At 51.3% G+C, this 13,431-nt stretch overlaps 1 protein-coding gene across 3 annotated transcripts in view; it reads left to right on the top strand.

The window, feature by feature from the left end:
- ldlrad4b (low density lipoprotein receptor class A domain containing 4b) overlaps positions 1-13,038 on the top strand; it is a 30,889-nt gene extending 17,851 nt beyond the window's left edge. Inside the window, exons 1-4 of one of the 3 annotated variants that reach the window (XM_068570661.1) lie at positions 1-148; positions 5,443-5,597; positions 6,687-6,737; positions 9,780-13,038. The exon at positions 1-148 is cut by the window's left edge and continues 33 nt beyond it. In XM_068570661.1, the coding sequence (XP_068426762.1) occupies positions 115-148; positions 5,443-5,597; positions 6,687-6,737; positions 9,780-10,361 (822 nt within the window). In that variant the 5' untranslated portion in view covers positions 1-114 and the 3' untranslated portion in view covers positions 10,362-13,038. Of the gene's footprint in view, positions 168-5,442; positions 5,598-6,686; positions 6,738-9,779 lie in introns of all 3 variants that reach the window. The other 2 variants (XM_068570663.1, XM_068570660.1) reach the window with 2 other exon arrangements.
- The last annotated feature ends 393 nt before the right edge of the window (positions 13,039-13,431 follow it).

Raw genomic sequence — 13,431 nt, 5'->3', positions numbered from 1 at the left:
CTTCTTACTTCATGATCACAGCTTTACAGAGAGCGTCATGGAGACTTCGAGGTTGTTCTGCAGCTCCTCTCAGTGCAGGACCGTGTTCCTGGCTGAGGCGGCAGGAAACAGGAAATGACTGCAGAGGAGGAAACACAGTATGTTGGAGGTTAGAGGAGCTCAGCTTGGTGAGGTGCACTTCAAAAATGTATATAATAAAAAGGTTTATCATTCCAGGAGCTAGAGAGCAGCTAGCCAGTAGTTAGCCAGTAGCTAGCCAGCAGCGAGAGAGCAGCTCGACAGTTGTTAAAGAGCAGCTAGCCAGCAGCGAGAGAGCACCGAGAGCAGCCAACCAGCAGCTAGAAAGCAGCTAGCTAGCCAGCAGTTAGAGAGCAGCTAGCCACCAGCTAGCCAGAAGCTAGATGACAGCTAGCTAGCAGCTAGTCAGAGCTAGCCAGCAGCCAGCCAGCAGCTAGAGAGCAGCTAGCCAGCAGTCAGCCAGCAGTTAGAGCAGCTAGCCAGTAACTAGCCAGCAGTCGGCCAGCAGCTAGAGAGCAGATAGCCAGCAGCTAAAGAGCAGCTAGCCAGCAGTTAGCCAGCAGTTAGCCAGCAGCCAGCCAGCAGCCAGCCAGCAGCTAGAGAGCAGTTAGATAGCCAGAGCTAGCCAGCAGCCAGCCAGCAGCCAGCCAGCCAGCAGCCAGCCAGCAGCCAGCCAGCAGCCAGCCAGAAGCTAGCCAGCAGCTAGCAAGTAGCCAGCCAGCAGCCAGCCAGCAGCCAGCCAGCAGCTAGCCAGCAGCCAGCCAGCGGCCAGCCAGCAGCCAGCCAGCAGCTAGCCAGCAGCTAGCCAGTAGCCAGCCAGCAGCTAGCCAGCAGCTAGCCAGTAGCCAGCCAGCAGCTAGCCAGCAGCTAGCCAGTAGCCCTCCTCTGTACACATCCTCTTCTGAGCCTCGCAGCACAGGAACATGCTGCTCCTTTAGTGCAGACTAAACCAGCTCAGCGCTGTTTTTTTTTCTTTCTCACGGAACCGTCCAAGGTCATCCGAGCTCAGACGTTAACTTTATGGAGCGATAACAATGTCGGAGACCCAGCTGAGTGTAAGCAGTCTCTATAGATACTCATTAGCCTTCATTTCTTTTCAGGGCCAAACAGGGTAAGCCCGGACTCCCTCATTAGTCACCAGAGTGAGTTTCTCTCTGGCAGAGTGAGAGAGATCCAAACCGGAATAAATACACCCCAAACCAGCCGAATGCCGAATGACCAGAAACCTCTAGTTATTATTATTCTTGTTCTACCAAAGTAATTAATGTCACAGACACGTCATTCCTCTCTTGTGTCAGACTGAGTTGCTCTGTTAGCGGCTCTGTCACTATTGAGTTTCACTCGCTGAACTCTATGACCTTCCATTAGCCACACACACACACACACACACAGTTCAAAGGGCCGTCGTGAGGTCACTGTCTGTCTGTGTGTGTTCTCGCTCCATGCTGTTTACTCTCTTACTGTTTGGCTTTGCTAACGCTAGTTCTGACCTACATGTGTTTGTAGCACAAAGTTAAAAAGGTCAACATCATGCTCACAATGTTCCTCAAAGTAAGGTATCAAAAAAGTGTAATTTTCTTTGGGAAGCTACGGTACTATTTCAACACATTTTAAATGATCAAACGTCACGAGGCGATAAAAGAGACACAATTCAGAGTTGTCTGAGCTTCTGCGCAGCGAATAAAAGAACCGTTGTGTTCCTAATGCAGCGTGCCGTGTAGCCCCGTGTCGTCACCACGCCGCCCCAACCAGGACCACCGGCTCAGGACAGCTCCTACGGTGGACCAGACCTCCTCCTGCTCCCACCTTTCACAATAAAAGCCCGAGATATTTACACGACGTAGCGTTGACCAGAGGCAGCTCTCGTTGACTAAAAGCAGCTCCTTCCAGGAGCTCTGTCTCGACAACCTGAACCTCAGGAATATATGTCTGTTGTTATTGAAACAGCGCTGCAGATGTTGCAGACCGACAACCTGAACGGATGTCCATCCTTCAGCCTCTCTCTCCTCAGCACAAACTGCTTCAACACAATGATTCAGACGGAGTCAGAGCGCCGCAGACGCCAGGCTGATACTGTTTTGACAAGTGGATTACTGTTGTAATAACATCAGACTGGTGCTGGTAATGCAGACTGCCAGCACACACACACACACACACACACACACACACACACACACACACACACACACACACACACACTCAGATCTCTGTACACTATGTTCTGGAGCCTCTGGACTGGGTGGATACTGGAGTTCGGACCGGATGGGCCTCCCCTTCCTCTCCTCCTTCCTCACGTCCTCCCTCCCGTCTCGACTCCTCCTCCTCGGCTTCCTGCCTCCTCGATGTTCTCAGGATGGCCGTTTAGCGGCAGTCGCTTTCCCTTTTCATTTAGCTTGAGCAGTAAAAAGCCCGTTCCCACTACTGCAGAAGACATGCTCTGGGTCTGTTTGTGTCTTTACGCAGCAGAAGGCAGCGCATGTGATCTTCATCCTGAAGGCCTGAAGGCCTGCAGGCGGCCCGGTTGACTTGCTTTTCCCAGAAGACGGTTCTCCTCCGTCAGTCCTCTCCCTCTGCTGAGTGCGGTGAGCACAAACAGGCCTGGGCTGGTATCCAGTCAGCCACGCAGCCTCTATGCAGCGCTGGCCTCCAGAGAGAGCAGGAAGACGCCCTGAACGCTGGAAGATACACGCTGACTCCTTCCTGCTTCTCTTTGATGTGATCCCTCAGTAAACATCGTGAACATTAGGTCCTGAGCCGTCTTTAAGGGTTCACAAGGCGTAATGACCTGGAGCCCTCGCCAGACCTGAAGGAACCAGGTGTGAAGTCCTGTTGTTGGTTCAGAGCTCTCGGTCTTGTTGTTGGTTCAGAGCTCTGGGTCTTGTTGTTGGTTTAGAGCTCTGGGTCTTGTTGTTGGTTCAGAGCTCTGGGTCTTGTTGTTGGTTCAGAGCTCTGGGTCTTGTTGGGGGTTCAGAGCTCTGGGTCTTGTTGTTGGTTCAGAGCTCTGGGTCTTGTTGTTGGTTCAGAGCTCTGGGTCTTGTTGGGGGTTCAGAGCTCTGGGTCTTGTTGGGGGTTCAGAGCTCTGGGTCTTGTTGGGGGTTCAGAGCTCTGGGTCTTGTTGGGGGTTCAGAGCTCTGGGTCTTGGTTCAGAGCTCTGGGTCTTGTTGTTGGTTCAGAGCTCTGGGTCTTGTTGTTGGTTCAGAGCTCTAGGTCTTGTTGTTGGTTCAGAGCTCTGGGTCTTGTTGGGGGTTTAGAGCTCTGGGTCTTGGTTCAGAGCTCTGGGTCTTGTTGTTGGTTCAGAGCTCTGGGTCTTGTTGGGGGTTCAGAGCTCTGGGTCTTGTTGGGGGTTCAGAGCTCTGGGTCTTGTTGGGGGTTCAGAGCTCTGGGTCTTGTTGTTGGTTCAGAGCTCTGGGTCTTGTTGTTGGTTCAGAGCTCTGGGTCTTGTTGTTGGTTCAGAGCTCTGCGTCTTGGTGTTGGTTCAGAGCTCTGGGTCTTGTTGTTGGTTCAGAGCTCTGGGTCTTGTTGGGGGTTTAGAGCTCTGGGTCTTGGTTCAGAGCTCTGGGTCTTGTTGGGGGTTCAGAGCTCTGGGTCTTGTTGTTGGTTCAGAGCTCTGGGTCTTGGTGTTGGTTCAGAGCTCTGGGTCTTGGTGTTGGTTCAGAGCCCTGGTGTGCTTGGCGGTTCATGGTGGCGTTCTCTTTTGGTTCTTCCTCTCCTCTCCCAGCCTGGTTCACATTAGTGACTCATGTGGTGACCAACAGGAAGAGCTGTTTCACAGGTCTGCTGTGAAACCTTTTCCTGTGGCTTCAATAAGAAGTTGTTCCAGTCATTTGTATTTAAAACACAACCCTCCCTCTCAGAGAGAAAGTTGTTGAGCTTGTCAGCACTGAGCGCCTCGGTCTCTGGTGGTTAATGTCGGTTGGTTTTACTGGTTTGGGTTTCGGTCTTCACCCCCCCTCGTCTTCCTCTCAGTCTCACCCCTCCTCTGTGGCGGCTGTGGTGGAGGAGAGGAGGTCTGGGTGGGTCTACGTCTCAGCCCACCTTCTGCTGACGAAGGATCCGAAGGCTGGGAACTCTGGGACGTGGTGGCTTTCACTGGTTTGCTGCACGTTTCCTTCTTTTCTTTTTGTTAAAATACAGGTTTTTTAATTTAAATTCTTTGTTTTGCGTTCCTGTCAGTACCCGATCCGACCCCGTCGTTTTTTAAGAGTTGTTTCCAAAAACCGCTCGGAGGCCGCCGCCAGAACCGAGGCTCCAGAGCTGAAATAGCTGAATGTACTGGTGTGTCACTGCTCTCATAAGGACACAGACTGTACACACACACACACACACACACACACACACACACACACACACACACACATATGAAATGAGTGTCCAAGCAGTGAGTAAGATGTGAGTCAGAGGTCAGACTGGGTGCCAACACCAGACAAGGTCAAGACTTCTGCTCAGAACGAACCCGACGACTCCATGACAAAAGAGTCTCAGACGGCTGGAGAGGAGGGGGGGGCGGAGAGAGAGAGAGAGAGAGAGAGAGAGAGAGAGAGAGAGAGAGAGAGAGATGGTGGGTGAGGGGAGAATGCAAGAAAGGAAAGATTGATAAAGGGGGGAGGAGTTGGGAAAGTAGCAACAACAAATACGTGTGTGTGTGTGTGTGTGTGTGTGTGTGTGTGTGTGTGTGTGTGTGTGTGTGTGTGTGTGTGTGCGCGCATCCCCACAAAGAGGCCAATGTACGCAGAGACACCAGAGCCTCGACACTCATCTTCTTTTTGTTTCTGTGATTTGAAGCTTCTTCTCTAATCCTGGGCTCAGCCAGCATGGAGTGTGAGCTGTGCCGCCCTCTGCTGGCGGAGAGGCGTCCTAACAGCCAGAGTGATGCCCAGTCAGCGGTCTGTGGCTCCATTAGAAGAGTCACTGTGTTAAGATGACTCCTCTGTGCCTCAGGAGGCTCAGAGGAGGCTGAACAATGGATTCATTCATGTGCATCCTCCATCACAATATTAGATAGCAACAAGTAGCGCTATATTGTAACTTTATTATGTATTTCTGGTTTGGTTCCAGGTGGTATTATTTAAATCTTTTGTCACCTTTTATTGTTTGAAGAGGCTGTCTCGCTCTCAACATGTGATGTATGTTCTATGCTTGTGTGTATTAAGAAGTTAGTTCAACTCTTTTCAACAACCCTGAATGGTCCACTGAGTAGCTTTCTGGGGCTTTTTGAACCCACCATTGAACCTTATGTTGGACAAAATATGAAGTAGTTTTGATGAATTATTTTACCACAATCCCAACGATTTAAATCCTTTAGGTGTTGTTCAGTCTTGATCTGGTGAATGAGGCCGCTTCATGGCGCTCTTTCTTTCATCCGCCCACGTCTCTTCTCCTTGTCCCATGCTAACCCCGCCCCCTTTTTCTGTGTGTTTTGTGCAGCTGAACTGGAGTTTGTTCAGATCGTCATCATCATCGTGGTGATGACAGTGATGGTGGTAGTGATCATCTGCCTGCTCAACCACTACAAGCTCTCCACCTGGTCCTTCATCACGCGGCAGAGCCAGGCCCGCCGGCACGACCACGCCCTGCAGCAGGTCAGTAGTGTGGGGGGGCCGTACACTTCTTTTATTTTTCCCGTCGCATGACAAACACAGCTCACTAGTTTGTTCCCAGTAAACCCCCCCGCCCCCTCCCATCCCGTTCAGGTGAACTCGCTGCATTGTTCCTCCACAGCCTGCGTCGGGCCTTGATGTTTAATTCAGCGCGGTGCCGTCTAGACAGCCCCCCTCCTGTACTGACGTGTCGACACTCTGAGACAAACACACTCAAACACGCACAAACCTGCACGTACGCAGGTTGCAGGATCTGATCCGTAGTGCAGCATCATTGGCCCGCTGACACACCGCTCCAGGACCGGTATGTGAAGAAAACGACTGAAGCTTGATCTCCCGTCACAGATTGTTGGACCCCGCTAACGGCCTCGTGTCTGCTCTTCTTTCCTCAATCCTCCAGTACCGTGCTCTGGTCCACATACTAAAGTGCCAGAAATGCAACAGCAGGAACATCTCAGCAGGGAGCTCCATGCCCTGACAGACACGTGGCTCCCAGGACTCGTACATGTTGCTCTTCCTTTCATGTCCCTTTTCTTTCCCTCACTAAATATTGTCGACTGTGCCCCCTTTTAGAAAAGATCCTCAAGTCAAATGCAGACGAAGAGAAACAGCAATTATTTGATAGCCGCGCGTCTCGGCTGTCTCTTTCATCCTGCCTGTTTTTATTCTTTTAAGACGGGAGTCGTCTTTTGTTGTCCCGGCTCCCAGACGGGGGCGAGCTGCAGTGTTTGAAGCCATCGGGCATTTCTCATCATTTGTGTTTCATCTTCTGTGTCGTTGTTGCACTTCATGTGCTGTTGTTTTTCTCCTATTTTTGTTTTTTGAGAAGAAAGTATACATCATTACATTTTTAAAAAAGGGTCTCAGACATAACAAAGAAAGCAGTAATGTGTGTTAATTTTTTAAAGAGAAAGGAATACAGCATGAGTGAAATACAAATAATTCCTCATTATTGTTAGACACATGAATATGTGGGAAGCCCGTCAGACTGAAAGATGCTTCTTGAAGCCACCTGGGAGCTCCTCAAAGCCTCATTCTCTCTGGTTTTGTCTTGTCTGTCTCGGTGTGTAGGACGGGTGTCTGTGGCCTTCAGACAGCAGCTCTCGACAAGGTGCCTCGGAGGTAAGACACTGACCTCCTGTTTAACCCTCACGAGGATGCAGACGGATCCTACAGCCACACTTACAACTTATTATATGTACAGATATTTACAGCACCGTCACAGCAGCTGTATGTAGAACTGTGTCCTCTTCACGGCGTCACACACAGGAGCCGAGTGAAGCTAATGTGTTAAAGCTGCATTCTCTCTCCTGACCACCAGGGGGCGACTCCTCTGGTTGTATAGAAGTCTATGCTTCATGTGTTGAAGCTGCATTCTCTCTCCTGACCACCAGGGGGCGACTCCTCTGGTTGTATAGAAGTCTATGCGTCATGTGTTAAAGCTGCATTCTCTCTCCTGACCACCAGCGGGCAACTCCTCTGGTTGTATAGAAGTCTATGCTACATTTGTTAAAGCTGCATTCTCTCTCCTGACCACCAGCGGGCGACTCCTCTGGTTGTATAGAAGTCTATGCTTCATGTGTTAAAGCTGCATTCTCTCTCCTGACCACCAGGGGGCGACTCCTCTGGTTGTATAGAAGTCTATGCGTCATGTCTTAAAGTTGCATTCTCTCTCCTGACCACCAGGGGGCGACTCCTCTGGTTGTATAGAAGTCTATGCTTCATGTGTTTAAAGCTGCATTCTCTCTCCTGACCACCAGCGGGCAACTCCTCTGGTTGTATAGAAGTCTATGCTACATTTGTTAAAGCTGCATTCTCTCTCCTGACCACCAGGGGGCGATTCCTCTGGTTGTATAGAAGTCTATGCTTCATGTGTTAAAGCTGCCTTCTCTCTCCCGACCACCAGGGGGCGACTCCTCTGGTTGTATAGAAGTCTATGCTTCATGTGTTAGAGCTGCATTCTCTCTCCTGACCACCAGGGGGCGACTCCTCTGGTTGTATAGAAGTCTATGCTTCATGTCTTAAAGTTGCATTCTCTCTCCTGACCACCAGGGGGCGACTCCTCTGGTTGTATAGAAGTCTATGCTTCATTTGTTAAAGCTGCATTCTCTCTCCCGACCACCAGGGGGCGACTCCTCTGGTTGTATAGAAGTCTATGGACGATAGAGACTGAAGTGAATGAAACAGAGAGAAAGTCTCTCCCAGCTCCTGTGTGCTTCTCTCACACCTGTAATGGTTTTGTGGTTCCATAATTACTATCGGAGGACAAAGATCCTGACATTTGTATTTTGGTTGCTTGTAAATATTTGATCATCCAGGAATTGAAGCTTGTAAGTCGCACCGGGTACGGCCGGCACCGCACTCCGAACGGAGTCGGCAATGCAGAGCGCAAACAAATGGCGGCCTAATCGCCGCCAACGATGATCTGTTTGCTCGAGGGTGCCGTGCCGGGCGGAGGAGCTCGCGCACCGGGACAACTAGAAACAGTCCAGGAGCAGCGCGAGGGTCAGCATTGATAACGGCATGAGGGAGGAGTCCGGCTGGCCAGTGAGCGGCTGGTTTGCACCAAAACAAGAGCAGCAGTCGCTTTAGTGGGAGAGAGAGAGTGTGTGTGTGTGTGTGTGTGTGTGTGTGTCTGTGTGTGTGTGTCTGTGTGTGTGGGGGGGTGTTTGGTGCGTCATTAATCAGCAACACCTCCCCTGACACCGTCTAGACAGCCGTCTGAGAGCCGCCCCGCTCTGCTGCTCTATCAGCGATACACCTTTCTTTCTCTCCCTCCCTCCCTCTCTCTCTGTCTATCTCTCTCTTTCCCTCCCTCCCTCCCTCTCTGTCTATCTCTCTCTTTCCCTCCCTCTCGCTCTCTCCCTCTGCCTGTCTATCTGTCTGGCTTCAAACTTTTCCTTTCTTTTTCTTTATCTTTCCAGCTCTCTTTCTACTTCTTTATCGTCAGCGGCTCTTTCTTTCTCTCCTTTTTCTGCTCTCTCTCTCCCTCCCTCCTTATCTCAGTAGCCTTTCTTTTTAATCCTTTCAGTTCCACTTTCTCTCTCTCTCTGTCTCTCCATTTCAATGGCCCTGATCCTCTCCCCCAGGGTTTATTCCTCCCGTCTGTTCTCTCCATCCCTGCTGCCTTGTCAGTGGGCTTGTCTATTGGAGCCACAGCCACTAATTGAAATGGTTCCTCTGATAAAGACTTGCACAACAGCAGAGACGTGTTGAAAAGAGGAAATGGATCATCAGTCTCAGTCCGTGCAGCTAATTGAGGTGAAGATCTGTGACAAAGGCTTCAGGAGGAAGCTGCTGGCATTTGTTTCTATCTATGTAATTACACGGTTATGTCTTTAATAAGGAATTAAGGACACATTGCAGTGCTGATGCTGCAACCGGAGCATCACTGGAATGTGTGCACGTGTATATATGTGTACAAATGTTTACGTGTGTGTGTGTGTGTGTGCGTGTGCATATACAGCAGTTGCGGGCCGTGCGTTTTTGACCTAGGCCTTCAGTGCCCGGTAGTTACTGTCAGACACTAACGACACGGTGCATTGAATACGACTGCAGATGTAAAATCAGTAACACAACCAGCGCTTCACTCACGCACATAAACCTCCGTAACCCTCCGTGTGAAAGGCGTCATCCCTAAATCCACCAGCAAGACGGTTTCTCAGGCTTCAGCCTGAGCTTCTAGCTGCTTCACGCTGGTTCACTGACCAATCACACGTCCACGCCATTTCGCAGGCGCTACACGTGAAAGAATACACCCAGCTTGTCAAACTAAATGACTTGATTTTTATCTTTATTTAGCTGTGAGCAATGCTGCTGTCATCCCTACTGAGGGACTTATAAAGGATAATCTTATCTTATCTTATCTTAAAGATGTGATTGGTTGAAGTCCATGACAATCAACCACAACGTCCACTCCTCGTGTACTTTAACCTGCAAAGGCTTAAACTGCTTAAATCCACAGAGACACAGGAGGAGGAATCTGATTGGATGAAACTCTTAAACAGCCTGAAGGCAGAGCAACAGAGGAAGACAGGCTCTGTGACATGAGACAATAAGCTGATCGGGAAGAATAATTCTCATACATGTAGTGTATTTGTGATTATACAGTGTCTGTATATGAAGGGTAAAAGTCTCTCCCTCTCTCTCTCTCTGTCCTCTCAGGTGTTGTACGCCCCCCAGGCCAGGGATCGCTTCACGGCTCCCTCCTTCATGCAGCGCGACCGCTTCAGTCGCTTCCAGCCCACCTACCCGTACCTGCAGCACCAGATCGACCTGCCGCCCACCATCTCGCTGTCGGACGGCGAGGAGCCGCCGCCCTACCAGGGGCCCTGCACCCTGCAGCTGCGGGACCCCGAGCAGCAGATGGAGCTCAACCGCGAGTCGGTGCGGGCGCCGCCCAACCGGACCATCTACGACAGTGACTTGATCGACATGGGGGGCGGCCTGTTAGGGGTGGGGGGAGGAGGCGGAGGAACGGGAGGAGGAGGCGGCCCGAGGCCGCCGAGCAGTAACTCGGGCATCAGCGCGGCCAACTCCGGCAGCCACGGGCGCATGGAGGGGCCCCCGCCGGCGTACAGCGAGGTCATGGGCCACTACCCTGGCTCCGCCTTCTTTTTACACCAGCACAGCAATAACCAGAGGGTGGGGGGCCCGGGGGGCCGGACGATCCAGCAGCAGAGCCAATCAGAAAGCACAATAGTACCTGCCAAGGCCAAGGACGGCCAGCCGGAGGACCTGGTGTGAAGCGAGGGGTCGGGGGGGAAACCTCTGCTCTTCACCCGGACCACCTGGAAGCGGTGGTCTCTCTGTCGCTCTCTCTCTCTCCGTCTCTCCACACTCCCATGCACAATGAAATGTCCACCCGAGCGACGCCTGAGCAAGGAAACAGGAACCAGAGCTGGTTTCCTCTCAGAGTCCTCGCAGCAGCTGCTGCTGGTGACGTCTGCACCGCGTGGAGAGCGAGACAGAAACCGCTCGCACGGATTGAAACAATTTGCGCTTTTTGATTTTTTTTTTTTGTCCCCTCGGGTCGACGGCTCCGTCCCCGAGGAACTGAGGATGTATTTTTCGGACCGGGATCTGTGCACAAAGCGAAAACTGAGAATCAAGGACTTACAGAGAACACAAGAAACCCAAATCTTAGTGCCAAGGCTCACGAGGAGGCAACGTGTGCGGGGTTCAAAACACACACAAAAAGAAAAGTTATCTAAAAGTTGCACTATCTTTTTGTTGTAAAAGAGGGAAATGATGCTATGTGATAATGTTTGTTTTCTCCTTTTTTTTCTCTTTCTTTTGTCCTTTTCATGAATGATGACTGACTGAACTTTGCCTCCAAAATCGTTTTAACAGTTGGGAGCAAAAAAAAAACAACACAAAAAACAACAACAACAAGTATTATAAGCCTTCCTTTTTGAAAATAGCAAGAAGTCCTCGTACCCAGCCTACAACATGCCTGCTTACAGCACAGTGAGACTTAGTAAGAGAGCTGCTGGCCCTCGGGGGTCCACCAGAGGGGTCCAGAGCTGCTGGCCCCCTGGGGGTCCACCAGAGGGGTCCAGAGCTGCTGGCCCTCTGGGGTCCAACAGAGGGGTCCAGAGCTGCTGGCCCTCTGGGGTCCAACAGAGGGGTCCAGAGCTGCTGGCCCTCTGGGGTCCACCACAGGGGTCCAGAGCTGCTCGCTGTGCTCACACACCCGTCAAGAACAACATCATGACAGTAAACATATCACAGCAGACCTTCTTCAACTCCTCGCCCTCTGAGCACCTCGACATGTCCTCCTTTCCTTTCCTGCGTCCTCCCCCCTCGTCTCCTCCACACGCACAGTTCATTCTGCCAACAGCCACACAGAACACGACCCCGCCGCCACGACAGCCAAACACAAAACACATGAACAAGTCTTTACCTTTCTAAGGCCACACACGCATTAAAGAAATCCAATAACACACGGTGAAGATTCCTGTCTGCGTCCGCCAGCGCAGCGAGCCGCTCCTCCAGGAGGAGCTTCCTGTCTGGTGGGAGTTAAGGGCTACGGGACGGTCCTGCTTTTGTAAAAGAAAAACCCCTTTTTCAGAATTGAGCCTTTTTTCTCTGCTCATCGTTGCCTTCTCCTCTGCTCTAGTGCTTCTCTCTGTCTTCTTATCTTGTTGCATCCCCCCTTCCTCCCTCATCCCCAGCTTGTTAACGGGGTCTCTGCTGATCACCCCCCTCCCCCTCCCCGCGCCCCTCATCCATCCACCTGCAGAAAAAGTTGTGTTCAAATGAAGCAGAGGCCGCCAAGCCCTTTAACGTGGAGACCGGAGTGGAGCCTGTGTGTGTGTGTGTCTGTGTGTGTGCGTGTGCCTGTGTTTTTAGAGATTGAAGGACATATGTGTTCTTTGGCAGCGCCCACATATCACATGATGAGTGCAGCATTCCTCCAGCCAGAGGCCTGCTGCTCCTCCAGAGCGTCTCTGTGAGCGTCAGTAGAGCGCTGGGAGTGGAGACGCCATATTTCCCTCCACGCACTCGGACAAAGAAAATAGAGCAGCTGCACAATATGAAGACAAACATGACAGCTGAAGGAAGAGAGAATCTGATTTTCTGTACTAAATAGTCCTAATAGTTAGGAAGTGGACCTGGAATACATTTTGGTTTGTTTTTCTGCAAACTCAATTTATTTAAAAAGTCATGTCACGTCACAGCGGGTCACTGACGTTTTACCAAACGATCCTCGTTGGGGACTATTTTCAGCGGCGGAGGGTTCCACAGCTGGTGCTGTGCTGTGCTGGGCCTCGGTGGCAGCAGTGTGTGCTCATGAGGGACTGGAGCTCACTGGTCAGGAGGATCCGTCTCTGAGGGATTCAAAGTAGGATAACAGGTTTGATCTGTTCGCACGCAACTGCAGTTTAAGCTCTAATTAAATCATTCCATTCTTTATTTCTTTTAGCCTAATCGTCACCTGCTGGAGCACGCAGTTCCACTCTGCTGCCACTAGTTCCATTAATGAGCATTAGAAGGCAACGTGCGATGCTAATGCGCAACGAGGCCTTAAGCTGTGAACCTGGAAACTGCTTCTGTACATGAGACGTAACTAAGCTCACGTCTGACCTCACACAGGTCACCTGACCTCACACGGGTCACCTGACCTCACACGGGTCACCTGACCTCACACGGGTCACCTGACCTCACACAGGTCACCTGACGTGATGGAGGAGGGAGATAAAAATATTCAGTTCGGAAGGAAGCCTTTTGATTCTGTTAGCATCAGTGCGTGTGTGTGTGTGTGTGTGTGTGTGTGTCGCTACATCGCTGCTGCTATTGCTGTTGCTGCTACTGCTAGTGTTGTTGCTGCTTATCATGACCCCGCCCTCATCCAGACCTTTTACAGACCTGTAGATGTCTGACCCTCTACAGGTCTGACCCTCTACAGGTCTGACCCTCTAGAGGTGTGACCCTCTACAGGTCTGGCTCTCTAGAGGTCTGACCCTCTACAGGTATGGCTCTCTAGAGGTCTGACCCTCTACAGGTCTGACCCTCTGGATGTCTGACCCTCTACAGGTCTGACTCTCTGCAGGTCTGACTCTGCAGGTCTGACCCTCTACAGGTCTGACCCTTTAGATGTCTGACCCTCTGGATGTCTGACCCTCTACAGGTCTGACCCTCTACAGGTCTGGCTCTCTAGATGTCTGACCCTCTACAGGTCTGACCCTCTACAGATCTGGCTCTCTAGATGTCTGACCCTCTACAGGTCTGACCCTCTACAGGTCTGACCCTCTACAGATCTGGCTCTCTAGATGTCTGACCCTCTAGATGTCTGACCCTCTACAGGTCTGGC

This window comes from Clinocottus analis, unplaced genomic scaffold (assembly GCF_023055335.1).
Source record: "Clinocottus analis isolate CAN_PGR_092001 unplaced genomic scaffold, fCliAna1.0.p SCAF_9, whole genome shotgun sequence".
Taxonomy (NCBI): Eukaryota; Metazoa; Chordata; class Actinopteri; order Perciformes; family Cottidae; genus Clinocottus; species Clinocottus analis.
This window is presented reverse-complemented; position numbering and strand designations above follow the sequence as displayed.